Consider the following 16739-nt stretch of genomic DNA (forward strand, 5'->3'; position numbering starts at 1 on the left):
AGCCACGAGTATCGAAACCTGGTTTTAAGCATTATAAGCCTCGTGACACGCCGCTAGGAAGCGAAATAGTTCGAGTCTGAATGCCAATAAACGAAGTTACGAGTTCAGCCATCTGTGTGCAACTTACTAGAAATAAGAAAAAATTGTATTTTGTCATCAGTTACTTCCGGTAAAACGTCTTTCTTTAGTGATTGTATATACTCCAATTCCACGGATTTAGTTAAAAGTCAGGTAATTTTCACAAGCCTTTACGATTAAGGTTACGCATAATAATTTGTTTTGAATGCCATAACTCGGTGTGTATGGTTCATACCACTGAATATGAACTGTTACTTCGTAAAATTGAGTGGGTATGTGTCCTCTTATAACTGACGAATTGCTGGACCGATTGTCACCAAACTTGGCACGCACCTATAATCCTCACCACCGACCCGACGAGTGATATATAAAGGTAGTAGTTTATTTGTTTAGAATTAAGCACAAAGCCACACAATGGACTATCTGCGCTCTGCCCAACACGGGTGTTGAAACCCATTTTTGGCGATGTGAGTCAGCAGACCTGAACCCCCCATGTAACATCATCCCCTCACAGTGTCCTATGCCTTCTCCGTGTGTTGAACGAGTAAGTCAGCTATCACACCGAATTTGGAGAAATCAGCCGAACTGCATTCTTAGGTAATTAGTTAAAAATGATAATGTTCACATTATGGGCTTGTGGATTTGATCTTACAGTGGGAAGGCTTACTTTAAGTGAAACACAAGTTTCAAAAATTCCGAGAAAGGTGTTCATATTGTCTTATTTTGTAAAAATCACCAGAACTTTCGGAAAGTTGTGTAAATATTTCGACATTCATATCTTGGGTACTAACACACGTCCTTTCCATTACTTCCATTTGTTTTATTAAAGCCATTCTGAGTAAACACGTTTTCTCTTTCAACTCTCAATTGCTGTTTCTATTCTATCTTCTGTTACAGTAGATGGAAAGAGAAAATAACGATACGATGGTTTCCTTGTATATGATAAAATGTATGGAAACATTTTAAAAACAGTTTAATGCACTTATATGGAGTGACCATTAAAATTGTTTTCCGCTGAACAAAATACTTAGGTGCATCAGTAAAACAACAGTTATATATAGATCATGATAAATAAATATGCTATGAGAAAGAAGAAAAACATTAAGTTAAAGAAATCAAAAGAAGTAGTAAATTTTGTAACCAGAGTTGTTTCAACCTAGTTTTGTTTTCTTATTTGTTTATATCAGGAACTCATCTTGTGTCTATTAATCATAACATACGATATAACTTTTTGAAATAGTGTACATTGTTTTTCTAATGATTATGGTGTATTTTTAGGGGATAAACTACATACGTAATCACATCACATCATCAACCTTGCTACTGAAGCAGCCGTGAAGGAACAAATAACTTTTTGCCAGTGTTCTGAACAGCGGATTTACTACTGAAAATAATACTCCAATGAATGTTCGTTAGAAACAAGTACGTCACAAGTAGGCTTTTTTTTGCGCATGCGTATTATGCGTGACAGTTAAGCGGTTCGAAAAGGACCTGCAAGCTTGTTCATCGACGGCTTTTAACAGAAATTCTGAGAAATTTTGCGACTGTGCTGATACGACTTGTTCTAAGTAGAACCTCTCGGGGTAGAGGAAAATCGTTGAAACTGTGACTTTCCTAACCGGAATATACAAAACCGTCAAGAGTAGCTCAGCATTCTTTACTTCTCCGTCGAGAGCCGTAGGAGACGATACTCACTTGCCGTGCCGCCTTTCGTATTGTTGCCACGTACAAATCAATTTGACGTTGAACTTCTTTTGATATTGAAAGAAAACTTGAAAAACCGTAGGCCTAGCTGCATCGACGAGGAGTGTATGTGCAACTAGTACAAGGACATATATATATATCAAAATTGAATGGGTAAGTTTTTATTTATTTGTTGTCAAAAACAGTTTTTTTTGCGTTCAATTTGCACTAAATAGCTAAGCAATCTAAACTGAAAAGTGCAAAAAAAGTGTAAGATTTGAATTCAATGTACTCTCTGTAAGTTAAGTTAAAGATTATTTAAATTCAGACCTACGTTAATCTTTTGGAAGGATTACAGATAATAATAGCGTTGTTAATCTTCGTGTTACTTATGCGACACAGGTTATCAGAATATTGTGTGTGCATTTTGGTAGAAATATAAGTTTGTCCTTACTATTTTATACTATTCCACTTTTAATTTTAGTAATAAATGCTCTACGCACTAATAGTGATACTAATAAATACCAATAATTTTTATATGAAGAAAGTCATGGATATGCAAGTACATTTACAGATAACTTGACACAATTTTTGTAAAATAATAAATTATTGCTTATAGTAACGTGTCTTTCCTCTGAAAACATAAATAGTTTTTGTATAACTGTATCGTGTGTGTATATATATATATATATATTATAATATTCAAAATGCTAAAGTAAAGTGATAAAAACGTGCAATTTGAATTAATTACATAGCAGTGTCTTTATCATCTGGATTTAAAAAGTAGCACGTGTTCTACTTAAGTCATGTAAATTATGTCAAGGCCTGTATGAGATTTATTCTGGGGAATACCTTATTGTAGAGAAGCGAGATGTCCTGTCTGCTGTGTGATGTAACATTGGGATTTTCCTGTTTCTTATTGTTTTAAAGATGTTTTACTGCTAACTTTCAAGGACAAAACCTCAATAATTTACACTGCTTTTGTTTATTGATTTTAGATAACACTTATGAAGCACAGAAATTTCATTTGGTGATGACTTACAAGAACCAAAAATCTTCCCACTGGATCCAAGAAAAAAGCGTTATATCTTCTCTTCAGCCTACAAAGCATACAGTCAGAAAGGCTTAATTATTATACAGCATCTGAAACTGTCTTGCTTTGATATAAGACTACCTACATTATTTGTGCCAAGTTTTTTAAAAGATCTAAACTTAATCTAAATTTCTTTTCTTTCGTGGATCATAGTTAAGCAAGTTCACCCCCCCCCCAAAAAAAAAAAAAGTAAGGAAAAGGAAACAGTACGTAACGTTGTCGGTATGTTAACAAAATATGTTGGTTTTGTATCGTCAGTTAAAGACCAACTTCCACTAATGTTCATTACAACCTGTCCTGGCGCAGGATTCACTTTCAAATTTCCTCCAGTCGGAGAAACAATCATCGAATCTGGGAACAACTGCCAGACAGTAGGGGTTTCTCCGAAACTTACAGTCACATTTTCCCCACCTGGAGTCGATTCTCCCGCACTGCCCTCCCCGCCAAGTCCCACGAGGGATATGAACTTAAGTCCGTATGAGGATTTCAAACGTATAAACGAAACAGTTGCGAAACTGAAAATGAGTGGATATTATTACGAGGGCTTGTCGTGGCAGGAGGCAGCAAATCTACTTCAAAACAAGCAAGTAGGAACATTTTTAGTGCGAGACAGTGCAAATCCACGCTTCCTTTTTTCCCTCAGCGTGCAGACGGAAAAGGGCCCCACGAGTGTCAGAATCCACTACGCCCGCGGGCACTTTCGTCTGGACTGCCCTGACTCTCTTGTGGCTTGCATGCCGTTATTTGAATGTGTTTTGCAGCTGGTGGAATACTTCGTTCGCCTAAGTCAGTCGATTAAGGCAATGTCTTGTGTCTGGCTAGACGACACTGGACGGAGAGACATTCGTGTGCGTCTGTATAGGCCACTGTATAAACACGTATTGTCACTACAACATATGTGTCGATTGACGGCTAATCAAAGGCTACAAGTTCGCGCTGACCCTTCACTTCGCTCGTGGCTCGTGGACGATAGCATCGATACTCTAGAACTTCCAAAAACTGTGAAAGCGTATCTCAGGGACTATCCTTATCCACATTAAATAAATTATAGGTTTTTAGTAAATCGTATTTGTGTATTATATTTTCATGTGACTTTAGGGCCAAATATCTGTACATAAAGTTTTTTGTATGTGTTCATAACAGTATTACCTAAGTAGATGTAAGGTCTGTAAAACCAGTAACAGTCCTGGTATGTATTAACAGATTAGTTATAGTATAATAATCAGAAACTAAAGTGCTTTGTTGTAGTCTCCGTAGTTACGTTTGTCGTGTAATTTGGAACGAAGCATACGAACGCCTGAGTATTACTAGGCCTAGATTTCTCTTCCGAGGGTCTCAATTGTAAGTATTAAATTGGCTTGTTAATATTGAAGCCAAATACTTACCAGGTACTGTGATGTTTGGTGGGGTTACGATACAGATAAAAACTGGTTCAATTAAATGTAATTTCGCTACAAATGAAAATACTTTAAGAGGGTTAGCTTTGTCGCTGTGAAGAAAATTTAATCCGAGCACGTGGTTTACAGTTCTCAACTTTAGTGACACCCCTTACGAATGACGTTAAATGACGTGTTGCATTTTATCAAACGCTAAAGTTGGCGGAAATAGATTACATCTTATTCGTGCGTACATGCCAAGCCGGTGACGACCATCGGTGAATTCTGAGAAGAACAGGTGCTTTGGTTTTATTCTAGTAAACTTTTTTTTTTTTTTTTGTATCTATGACCTTTGCATTACAGATAGATTTCTGTTAATTTTATCATAGTTGGCGTTGATACCGTAATTCTTGCCGGAATTAAAATATTCGTATTACATTGTAGTATTATTTATGTAACCTGTAATAATACTAAAAGAAAAGAGAAATTTATAAACTTAAAGTGTGAAGGGTGGGGTCGCAAAGTCATTGTTATAGTCGGTTTCTTAATATTTGACGAAATTCAAATAAATAATAAGACATATCCTTTCATGTATTATAAGTCTGTAAAACTAAGACTGTTGCGGAAAAATAATAATAATAACAATAATTACACGATATTATCGACCGGTGAGTCTGTGAAACCAGTGTTCAAGATCTGTAAATGTTTTCAAACAATTAAAACAAATCAATGGCAGCTTTGCGATGCTTGAATCTTCAGCTATCAGTTTTGAAAAGTTATTTTATTTAATGGTGTTGATGCAAAATATTCAGTATTTAAAAAGAAAGAAAGAAACGGGTATACACCACTTTGAAATATTAAAGATTTTAGTATGAAGCTAGCTCTCGACTCATCCCCCGGTGGGACAGTGATAAGTCTACGGATTTAAACGCTAAAATTAGGGGTTTGATTCCCTCGGTAGACACAGCAGATAGTCCGATGTGGCTTTGCTATAAGAAAAACATACAAACCCTTTCCATTGTCCCCCGGTGGGACATTGGTAAGTTTTCGAATTTATGTTGTCAGGAGTTCGATTCCCTTCAGAAGGCACAACATATAGCCCAGTATGGCTTTGCTATAACAAAACACACGAAAGCTAGCTTCTAACAAAATCCAGAATGGTATATACCCGTTTTTTAAGATTAAATTTTGGGTTTATTTATAATTAATTTTCATTATAAAAGAGCTCTCACGTTTAAAGTTAATTAACATTACAACACACACAGTAAACATATTAAGTGTTCAAGAAAAATGGCTCTACGTAATTTTTAATTTATTAAAAGTTGATACATATTATTAGTGCCTAAAATGCGCTTGGAAACGCTGTAAAGACAATAGCGCCACCTTTCAAATCAAGAACTGTCTAGGCAGGTGTTCGTTACAATACTTGGTAAAACGGATAATGTTCGCTATCTTCTTTCGTTTTATTTAAATAATTGTTGTTGCATACATTTCTGGTTCCGTATTTTATTGGTATTTTCAAACTTTTCACAAAATGCACTTTAAACACCGAGAGAGCTGTTAAATGTTTTTTTTCAATTGAACTCTGTTGTAAATTATATTTAAATATCCCAAATATGTGTTGTTCTTTTGCCGACGAAACATTATGATATTATTAATATCATAATACAGGTAATATATTCCATTGTCAGTATTTAAAATGTTTTATTTAATGTTGATGTATGGCTGAGTCTTTGAAACAAGAAAAAAGCAAGTCTCGCAAAAAAAAAACGAAAACTATCTATCACAAATCTCAAGAATTTGGGGGGTTGTTATTTCGGTGACTATGACATACTACGTAACGAATCTGTGACGTGTATAAACATACACCGAGTTTATAATGATTAATTACATGTAATCTATTTAACCTTAAATATGTTGCTGGTAACTTTCTTTTCGCGTTGTATTTGTTATAAAAACGACTGAATGCTTAATTATTATTTGTACACGTGTAAATAATGAAAGGTAATATTTTTAGACGTGGTGAAGTGATTTGTTTTTCAATAGTTAGTGTATCCATAACTGATTCTAATAATACATCGTATTTTTACGTTCAATGAATTCGTAGTGTCAGCTTTAATTTTAAGTTCGATCCCCGTGGAGGACATAGTACGGATAGCCCTATTGTGTAACTTTTCGCAAAATAAAATAAATTAATGCTTTAATTCACAATTATAATCAAATTTTCTCTTTGAAAGATACCTTTTAATCACAGTGAACAACAGTCTAAGTTTAAAGAATATGGCAACATGGAGATACTTTTTATTGTTTTAATCACAATAATGTATACATTGTTAAAAAACAGTATTACCAAGTCTTCGAATCACTGTTGAAAAATCTGTTTGTTTAATTGGTATTGTTTCAGTTCAATTATCGAGTATATTGTGGACACCAGGTAAATTTTGTTTTGTTAATGAAGTAAAATTAAACTCAATGTAACCCTGTTTCAAAATTAATCAGTGTACTAGAAATGTACGAAAGAATATGTGTGTATCTCTTCAAGAAGTTTGGAAAATATACCACAGACATCTGATTTTGAGACTTATTATCTATAGATCTGATCAGGCAACAAATTATTCTACTTAATATGTGTAGTATAGATCTTAAAACAAGAGTTTGGTGTTAAAACAAAATTAGTTTTTAAAAATATCGTTTACTACAGTGGCTGAATACTTATAAAGAAATTATACCAGAATGTATTATTTATATTTCTTCTCGTGTATCACATATCATTCAAAGGCATGCAGAATAAAACTATTTATGACTAGTTCCATGAACGCATGTGCTTGTATCTGTTTTCACGAAGAAAGTTTGGAGTTTCCATGCGTGAAAGATGAATTAATCCTTAATAATGAACACGGGAGTAATTTCTAATATTTTAATTGTTTGTAGTTTAACAAAAAGCTACACAGAGGGATATCTGTGCTCTGCCCACCTGGAGTATCGAAAACCGGTTTCTAGCATTGCAAGTTTGCTGTGATGAACGAAATTATACCTCCATGCGAAAAATGAATATTGAGAAATAAAAAGTACAAATCCATATAAGGTGGTCTAAATATTAGTTACTCTATCTTAAAATATCTTTTTTGTTAATAACACTTAATTTGAAACGCACAAATTCGTTGTTCCTTCATCAGTCTGTGTGTCAAACTTATTATACATTCACATTTAGCCATGCACTAATCTGAAATAAATGAAGTTAAATCTATAAAATATTACATTTCTCTGGGAGCAAATGGCTACTGAGTCGTGCTGTGTAGGTTTTTAATTGTGAAAGTCCTTCAGCAGCACACTTTACTAAACCACCATACATAGGGCAGTTAGTGAAACGATTTACAAGTATCTATTTAAAGTATACAAATCCTATCACAGACTTACTTGAGTCTTTAAATCCCATTAGGAATCAATGAAATGATAACACTATGTAACACAAATTTTGTTCCTGGATAGTATGTGTTATTTCTTAATCGCTTATGTTGTAAAAGTACAGAAAATGGCCATTATTTCCTTCAAACTTTGCTTTTGTAGCCTGGATAATGAAAGTTAGAAATTAACCTATTTTCTATGCAAAAACGGGCAAATTTACACATTTTTATTTACATAAGGTCTGAATAAAACAACACATGAATCAAGATTTACATGTATTTATACTAAAGTTATCCAAAAATGATTAGAAGTGAGTAGATTTTCGAGATTTGCGACTGTAATGTAAATCAGTTTCACGTATCAGCCCCCAAATATAGTCTCCCATTATGTTTTTGTTATACGCTCCTTGATAGCGGCGTTCAAAGTCCAGTATATCTAGGTGGAAGCGCTCGCTTTGCTCCTCTGAGTATGCTCCCATGTTCACCTTGAATTTATCAGGATGAGCGTCAAGGATATGGACTTTCAGGGGCCTCCTGCAGTCCATTTTGCTGTAGATTTTCACAAAGCCTCAACCAGTTCCACATAATTTTCAGCCTTGTGATTGTCCAGCTTCTTGGGGTATTCTGTGCACTCCAGGATCTTCTTTATTTGTGGTCCAACGAAGACACCAGCTTTGACCTTTGCCTCAGACAGCTTGGGGAAGAAGTCTCGAAGATACTTGAAGGTTGCATACTACTTATCAAGAGCTGTGACAAATTGTTTCATAAGACCAAGATCTCTGATCAAGTCACTGAGGTCTCTTTGGTTGGGGTAGTATGGGTTTCTCTCACCAGCTGCACCTCTGAAATTGTAAACTGGATCTTCAACGTTTACCTCCTCTTCTGATTTGCTGCTCTCTTCTGAGGATAGCTGCTTTCTCTCTGGCGAAATGGGTATAGAGAGCTCAAGGCAGTGTGGCATTGGGGGCGATGAATGATGGAAGATCCGGATATAAGATAGCAGATGCATTCTTGCCAGCCCGACGTTTGGAAGGATCCAACATGCAGAAGTAACAATTGCCTGAGTGGTCAGTGGGTTCATGCCAAATTATTGGAATAGCGAACTTCATGGCTCTCTTTTCCCCTCTGTACCATTCTGCAAAAGAGCAAAATAAAATTATTATGAAGAATAAATTTATTTTATCCACAACTAATGTGTAAGAGGTTCATGAAAAATATTTTATATGTGATATTTTTTCTATACTATTGGAAATTAAAATATATATATATTTAAATTTTAAAAGGTCTAAAATTTGTATAATATAAAATCTTACTATTCAAGCAAGCAAAAACTGTCCGTCTTACCTTCTAGAGTTTTACTGCAGTGCTCGCAGGTAAAATGAGGAGCCCAAGGTTTGTCTTGAACCCCGACAGGCATGCCGAAATATGCCTTGTAAACTTCACACATTTTACTAGATGTTGTCACAGAGTACGTTTTCGCTCTTATCTTGATAAATTGGCCACAAACATAGCAGTGGAGAATGCTTGCAGCTTCTTGATGCCATCTCTGATAAAACCAGATAGGCCTATGTGTTCACGTAGGCAGCTAGAACTAAACTGAAGTGGTGAGTGGTGAACCACTGTATATATATTACTATGGAAAGTTTTAGAAATTCTAAAAGGTTCTTAAAAATTCTCGTAAGTTCTACGAAGTAGATAATTTTGTAAAGTATAATTACCAGTTGATACTTATTACTTGAGTTAAACATAAATCTGACTGTTTTTGTACGTATAAGAAAAAGAATTTGCTTTGCCGATAGCGTATGCAACCCAGATGAAGTTGCATTCTCATAAACACTTTCCTTCGGAATTTTATAACAAGGATTTGTATGTGGAACGTGAGAAATTAATAACTGTATTTGATCACTCATATAAATAAAAGAAACGTAGCTTTGAATTTCAGTGCCTTTACTTAATTAATCTTGTAATTAATATATTCATCTGCATGTCATACATTTAAGAATAAGGATATTTCTACACAAATCAATTCTTGTTTCTAAACAGATTAAAGTTATGCCTTTATAAGGCAAAATGACACGAGTAGATTCGGTTTGTTTTGAATTTCGCGCAAAGCTACTCGAGGGTTATCTGCGCTAGCCGTCCCTAATTTAGCAGTGTAAGACCAGAGGGAAAGCAGCTATTCATCACCACCCACCTCTAACTCGTGGGCTACTCTTTTACCAAGGAATAGTGAGATTGATCGTAACATTATAACGTCCCGCCACTAAAACAGCGAGTATATTTGGTGTGACATGGATTCGAACCAGCGACCCTCGGATTACGAGTCGAGTGCCTTTACCACCTGCCCATGTCGGGCCACAGGAGTTGACCGAAATGTATTAAAGTTTACTCATAAATGACATATGAAACTTGTATATAAGCCTAACTAGTTCAATTAAAGGAATAAATCGATGAAGTGACTAATTTTAAAATATGCCTTCATAAGTTATAAAGTAAGCTATTAGGTAATGCCTGCAGTGTTTTCATAATTTTTACTATTGGGCGGATCCGTTTCAGATTTATTCGGCAATTAAAAAAAAAAAAAAAAGAGACAGAATGCAAAATCCAGTCCACTCACTGGTTACAAAAGTGTTTTATTTTTAACGTTGACGGGTTCTGCGATCATGTGTAACTAATAATAGTTCTGACATCACAAATAACGGCTAAATAGAAATTCCACTTACTTATATTACTAATTTCCTATCTCTTGTACTTCGTCACAAACTCAAAATTTCCAACAATGAATTAATTAACCGGATGGCAGCATCAAAATAAATAAATCATGTACTGATTACACGTTTACAGCCTAACCTGTTACTCTACCCTACTTATTTACATCTGACTTTATTATAAAGCTTTGGAACATTTTTCGAAATGTTGAGCTGCGCACTCAACACATGAGATCAAACCTCCCCCTAGCCCAACAACGTTACAAACGTTTAAATTAAAAATACTTGTTTGTTTTGAATTTCACGCAAAGCTACACTAGGGCTATCTGCCCTTAATTTTGCAGTGCAAGACTAGATGGAATCCAGCTTGTCATCACCACCTACCGCCAAGTCTAAGGCTATTCTTTTACCAACGAAGAGTTGGAATGACTGTCACATTGTAACGGTTGAAAGGGCAAGCATGTTTGGTGTGACGAGATTCGAACCAGCGACCCTCGGATTACGAGTCGAGTACCTTAACCACTTGGCCATGCCAAAACTGAAGCCTGTCAGGGAAGAGCAATAACAGTTAAACTATATTAAACTTCCGTCTTTCAAATGAGATCGTTAATTTGTTTTTGGTTTCCATGCTTCACTCTTACTTTTTAGTATATGTCATAACCGTTATATATGCTTGCCTTTTTAGTAATTTGGCATTACAATGTGTCGGCCAATCCCACTATTCGTTAGTAAAGAGTTGGCGGTGAGTGGCGATGACTAACTTGCATTCTTACACTGCTAAATTAGGGGCACTAGCGCAGATATCCCTTGTGTGGCTTTGCGTGAAATTATAAAACAAACAAATGTCCCTTTTTTTTCATAAATTAAATCATCCACTCTACCTCCAAATTATTATTTTTTTCTATTTGTCTAAAAAACATTAGTAGACAGACAATATACTACTGCCACGTGGTGTAAGTGATTAAAATGGTTACTTCTGCAAGCGGTCTTCGGCCCCCTCTACTGGAAACTAAATACATTCGTTATATTGAAAAAGGTATCTCCAGGAACTAAGCATCTCAATAAAACAAAATAAAATATTACGTAATAATAAAACAAACCTGAAAAGTTTTTGTTTATTTTTTTCAATACCTCATTTAGGTTTCAAAACAGATATTTTTATTTTTGCTGATCATCTCGTGTTGAGTGTTGTGCTTTATTATTTAACTATCATTACGTGTAGCCTTCCAGTAGCTCAGCATTAAGTCTAAGAGCTCATAACACCAAAAATCAGGCTTCGATACCTGTTGTAGACAGAACATAGATATCCCATTGGATAACTTTGTGCTTCAACCAAACAAACAGACCATCTTCCACCAAACATTCTCGCCCTTTCAACCGGGGAATGTTGTAATGTCACGGTCATTCACACTATTATTTAGTAAAAGAGTAGCAATTCACAAAGACGTGACTTTCAAGTTTATATATGTACCTATTATTCATATGGTATTAAAGGTATGCAACAGAATGATCAAACCTTCATACACCAAACACTGACGATGGTCATAGCCAGTTTAGAGAAAAGTCATTATAATTTAATCTATAGAAGGGTGGAAATACTTTTCCTTTAAAAAACACACAAAAACTAGTGTCCCTAGTAGATGCTTAATTTACCATATTACTACTACAGTACTTGTTCACAACACAAAAAATCACAATGTTTTTAGATACAATATTATTTATTTTTCACATTTCTTACTGTTTTTTTTTTTTTTTGTCCAAGGAGTTTCTTGGACAAATAAATTTTCTCCACGCTGGAGTGTTTTGGAATTTCGTGAACAATTTTATTTTTGTGATGATGTGTTATGGAGATTCTTTAACAAATTTTGTGTCAGTACTCTTGTGCTAAGAAGTTTATTTAACAAATATTTATTCGTGTTGGTGTGTTAAGAAGTGTATTGAACGAATTTCTCTTTATGCGATATAGTATACTTCTGTTTGGACAGAAGTAAGACAAACAATTGTAATCACGAACAAATGTTTCGGACTCTTTCCCCCTAGGCTTGGCATGGCCAGGTGGTTAAGGCACTCGACTCGTAATCTGAGGGTCGTGGGTTCGAATATCAGCCCTTTCAACCGTGGAGGCGTTATAATGTGATGGTCAACCCCTCTATTTGTTAGTAAAAGAGTAGCCCAAGAGTTGAAGGTGGGTGGTGATGACTAGGTGTTTTCCCTCTAGTCTTACACTGCTAAATTAGGGACGGCTAGCAGATAGCCCTTGTGTAGCTATGCGCGCAATTCAAAACAAATCAAACCTTCCCCTAAGATTTACAACAATCAAGATACATTGATTTTTGTCCTTTCATTTTTTCTTGTCCTTGGTTTTCGTCTATAACCGTGACTATAAATTTAGTAACGTTATGTCATACTGAATACATTTCAGAGATTCAAAAACTCATCATTTCTGAACATGCGTCGATACTTGAAAGTTTGAAGGTATTTTCATAAATTACTGTATGCTATTGAAAAAAAAGATGGAAAAAAGCGATAAGCAGAACCGAAAGAGCTATAAAAAGATTCATATTTTGCTTTTGTGGGAAGCAATACGATATTTTTATCGTACACTGTCTACATTACAAAATTATATATATTTGCTTCGTGAAAACTTTAAATCATGGGCCATCCGTCGACTGTGTATTGGTTAAATGTAAAATGTGAAAACATGTTTTGTACATAGTTTAAAAAAGTGGCTATACTTTTATTTAAATAGAACAGCATTAAGAGTTTGATTAGAAGTTTAGGCCTAGACATTTACTTTTAATTTAATAAATATATGTATTTTATTTTCAGATCGTGAAAAAAACTGACTTAAAAATCTGTAACTTTAACGTCCACTTTCAGTTATTATACAAAGCTAAAGAAACACTGCCAAGAGTACTTTGCAACTACATTTCACACACTTTCTATGGTTCAGTTTCTATTTGTAAAATTATTTTAAAGGAGTTTCTTTAGGTTAAGCTATACCATGGGCTATCTATGCACTGTCTACCACCGGTATCGAAACCCGCTTTTTAAAGCGTGATTCCGCAGACATACCGCTGCGCCACTGGGTAGTATCTCTAAAAGTAAATATAAGAAGTGAATAATAAGCCATTGTTGCCCTTATTCACTCATAATCATTGCCTGACTGTAGTGTAATCTGTTTATTGAAAATGGTCATAGTTATCAAAAGGCTTTAACCAACTTAAAAATTTTCTTTAAACGCTATTTCATTCGAGTACTGTTCTAATCCTTTCACAAAAATATAGGGCCCGGCATGAGCAAGCGTGTTAGGGCGTGCGACTCGTAATCTGAGAGTCACGGGTTCGCATCCCCATCGCGCCAAACATGCTCGCCTTTTCAGCCATGGGGACGTTATAATGTCACGGTCAATCCCACTATTCGTTGATAAAAGAGTAGCCCAAGTGTTGGCGGTGGGTGGTGATGACTAGCTGCCTTCCCTCTAATCTTACATTACTAAGTTGAATTTCGAGCAAAGCTACACAAGGGCTATCTGCGCTAGCCGTTCAAAATTTAGCAGCTAGAGGGAGAGCAGCTAGTCATCACCACCCACCGCCAACTCTTGGGCTACTCTTTTACCAACAAATAGTGGGATCGACTGTACGAATATAACGTTCCCAAGGCTGAAAGGGCGAGCCTGTTTGGTGTGACGGGGTCATGATTAATAAATGCACTAAAGAATGAGCGACTCTGCTGGCTGGTGGAATAATGGACGGTTCGTGTGACAAAACGTTTGTGGTCGAATGAATAGCGTGATGTCAAAATGACTTTCAAGTGACTGATGGAATAATGGACGTTTTGTGTTACAAAATACATATGGACGAACAAACTGTATAATGTTAGAGTTTCCCTCAGTTTTATCAATACTGCCATTATCCCTTACATTTAGTATCTTGCCAGTTTTACACTCTCGTTTAATATCGCAAAATGATTTGAGAGTGATATTGACAAAGTATTTCAAAATAATTTATATTCTAATTGATGTCGCTACTTTGAAGAAAAAACAAACAAACAAACAAAAACAGTACCGTTTTTGCCCAGTTGAAAGTATTTGAAGTATTATACTGTGCCAGGTTCAAAGGATGACGGCCGCGAGAAAGACAAATACAATTTTGTTTTTAGTTGTAACACTTGTCTACACACCCTTGTGTTAGCCCCTAATATTCAAACTAGATTCTGTTAGCCCCTCATATTCATATTCCATCTTTCCTAAGTGTTCTAAGAAGAATCTCATGCCCCTAAGGGAAATGAAATGTTCTTCAACTTTTATCCATTCTTTGAATATTAATTGTTTCTAAAACTAGAGAGAGCTACACGCTTGATGACTTCATATACAGTCCATTATTAAATAACATTACTCCATTCGTTTAATTGCTAAGAAAACTGCATCGAGAAATAACTGTTATAGCTTATTTTGGGCTTCTTAATTCGTTGTTTATGAACCTGGTCTACTTTTAACCAATCATCAGTTCCACGAAAGGCTTGATTATTTAACAAATGTGTAAGTATTTATTGTAAGTATCCTAGTAAATAAGTCTGTTAAGTGGTGCCTTTTCTCTAACAAATGTGTAAGTATTTAGTGTAACTATGCTAGTAACTAGGCCTGTTAAATGGTACCTTTTCTCTAACAACTGTGTATTTGTTGTAACTGTCCTATTAACTAAGCCTGTTAATTAAAGGGCTCTTTTCAAGTATGATTAACGTTTAACAACTACTATAGAATGCTTTTTCAACTTCAGTTATAAACCCTTTCATCATATATGACTTGGTAATATATATGTATATGACAAAACACTAGAATACTAGACTCTTTTTATTTCTTCTATCAGTTTCGTAAGTTAAACGGTCACACTCTCCAGGATATAATTTTACTGAGAATCTATAACGAAAAGATTCGACGATCATTTTTCAACTAAACATAAACAATCCAAATTAAATACATGTATTTTTCAAATGTACAAATATATAACACTCTCACTGTATGACATAAGTTTATTAAAATAAGCTCAAAAACAAACAAAATTAGTTAAAGTTTTTCCTCTATACTTTTTTTATATTTCTTTTTTTATTATTAAAACCTTATTCTAACTATACTTTCTCTTGTTATTATAAAAATGCCATTTTTTCTGTAATCTTTCATAATTTAATATTTCTTACTTTATTTCCTTTTATGATTTTGCAGTTCCAACTGGCTTTTCACAACTACTTTTGCCCCATTACAAAAAATATTATAAAATATTTTTGAAACATATTATTTTATGTTTTACATTACATGCTCCAAAAGGGGAAAACATAACAATAAGCCTTTTTTAGAATTTAAAATTTTCCCCAGATACATTAATTAAAATGTTTACCAGCATATAGTTAGGTATTGGGGTGGAACATCAAACATTGAATTAATGTAAATTTAGTTTTTCACTGAAAAGAAGTAACCACAGTTTATACATTCTAAAATAGTTATTGCTTTCTTAGAAGTAATAAGTCATTAATAAAAAAAACATTTGTTATTTTTTGGTGATTTTCATGTGACCTAAATTACATAAAAAATAATTCTTCTTTAGAAAAAAAACTCTTTCTATGGGTTCATTGCATAACTTATACAAATTTTAGGTCATCTTTTTGAGGAAATAATTTGTTTTATTTTTGAATACATCTTTAAGTTTTTTAATTGACTATTTGTTTTAATTATGTATTAACATGAAATATAAATATGCATATTTGAACAATGAGTCAGAACAAAAGGTATAACATGCTATTTAAGTGCACAAATATCTTAATTTAAATTTGTTTATTAAGACATTTATTCTTAGCAGTTTCAAAATCCCCTTATGTATTTTTTCAGGATAATGACAGCACTAAGAATAGATTATTACTAGATTTAAAACATTAACTCATATTTCTTCATCATCAACAAAATGATATAATCTACTTGGAAGATGTACAGGAACATTTATGTGTTTGGGATTATTACTAAGAAAATCATACTGATGAGAATTTGTGGGTTTATTAATGTGTGGTAAATGTTATATTAAGAGGTTTGGAGATTACTAAGAACAACTTTTTAATAAAAACATTGAAATTAAGATGTTAGTGCACCTAAGTAGCATGTTATACCTTTTTGTTCTGATTCATTGTTCAAAGGTACATATTGATATATCATTTGTTAATATACAATTAAAACAAATAATAGATTAAAAGATTTAAAGATGTATTCAAAAATAATGAAATTATTTTATCAAGGAGACAACCTAAGAATCTGTATAAAGTATTCAATAAACCCATAGAAAGAGGTTTTTCTAAAGAAGGTATTTTCAGATGTGACAGAAAGAACTATGCTTTGTGTAATTTACCGTGTTTC

The 16739-nt window shown here is 34.2% G+C and overlaps 1 protein-coding gene and 2 long non-coding RNA genes across 5 annotated transcripts in view; 1 reads left to right on the plus strand and 2 right to left on the minus strand.

Annotated features, from left to right (window-relative positions):
* LOC143240016 (uncharacterized) overlaps positions 1-16739 on the minus strand; it is a 41712-nt gene that overhangs the window by 11528 nt on the left and 13445 nt on the right. The window lies entirely within an intron of this gene.
* On the plus strand, positions 1553-7040 carry LOC143240014 (suppressor of cytokine signaling 2-like). Its single transcript, XM_076481771.1, has 2 exons — positions 1553-1935; positions 2760-7040. The coding sequence occupies exon 2, from the start codon at positions 3079-3081 to the stop codon at positions 3892-3894; it is 816 nt and encodes a 271-aa protein (XP_076337886.1). The 5' UTR covers positions 1553-1935; positions 2760-3078; the 3' UTR covers positions 3895-7040.
* LOC143240015 (uncharacterized) lies at positions 7845-9237 on the minus strand. The gene is made up of 2 exons (XR_013021504.1): positions 8979-9237; positions 7845-8769 (listed from the first exon to the last, which is right to left on the minus strand). It is a non-coding gene; the product is annotated as an uncharacterized LOC143240015 (long non-coding RNA).

The sequence above is a fragment of the Tachypleus tridentatus genome, chromosome 13 (genome assembly GCF_004210375.1).
Source record: "Tachypleus tridentatus isolate NWPU-2018 chromosome 13, ASM421037v1, whole genome shotgun sequence".
Classification (NCBI taxonomy): domain Eukaryota; kingdom Metazoa; phylum Arthropoda; class Merostomata; order Xiphosura; family Limulidae; genus Tachypleus; species Tachypleus tridentatus.

What these genes read in the sequence shown, in the direction of transcription:
- LOC143240014 (XM_076481771.1), top strand. Translation starts at nt 3,079, where the DNA reads ATGTTAACAAAATATGTTGGTTTTGTATCGTCAGTTAAAGACCAACTT.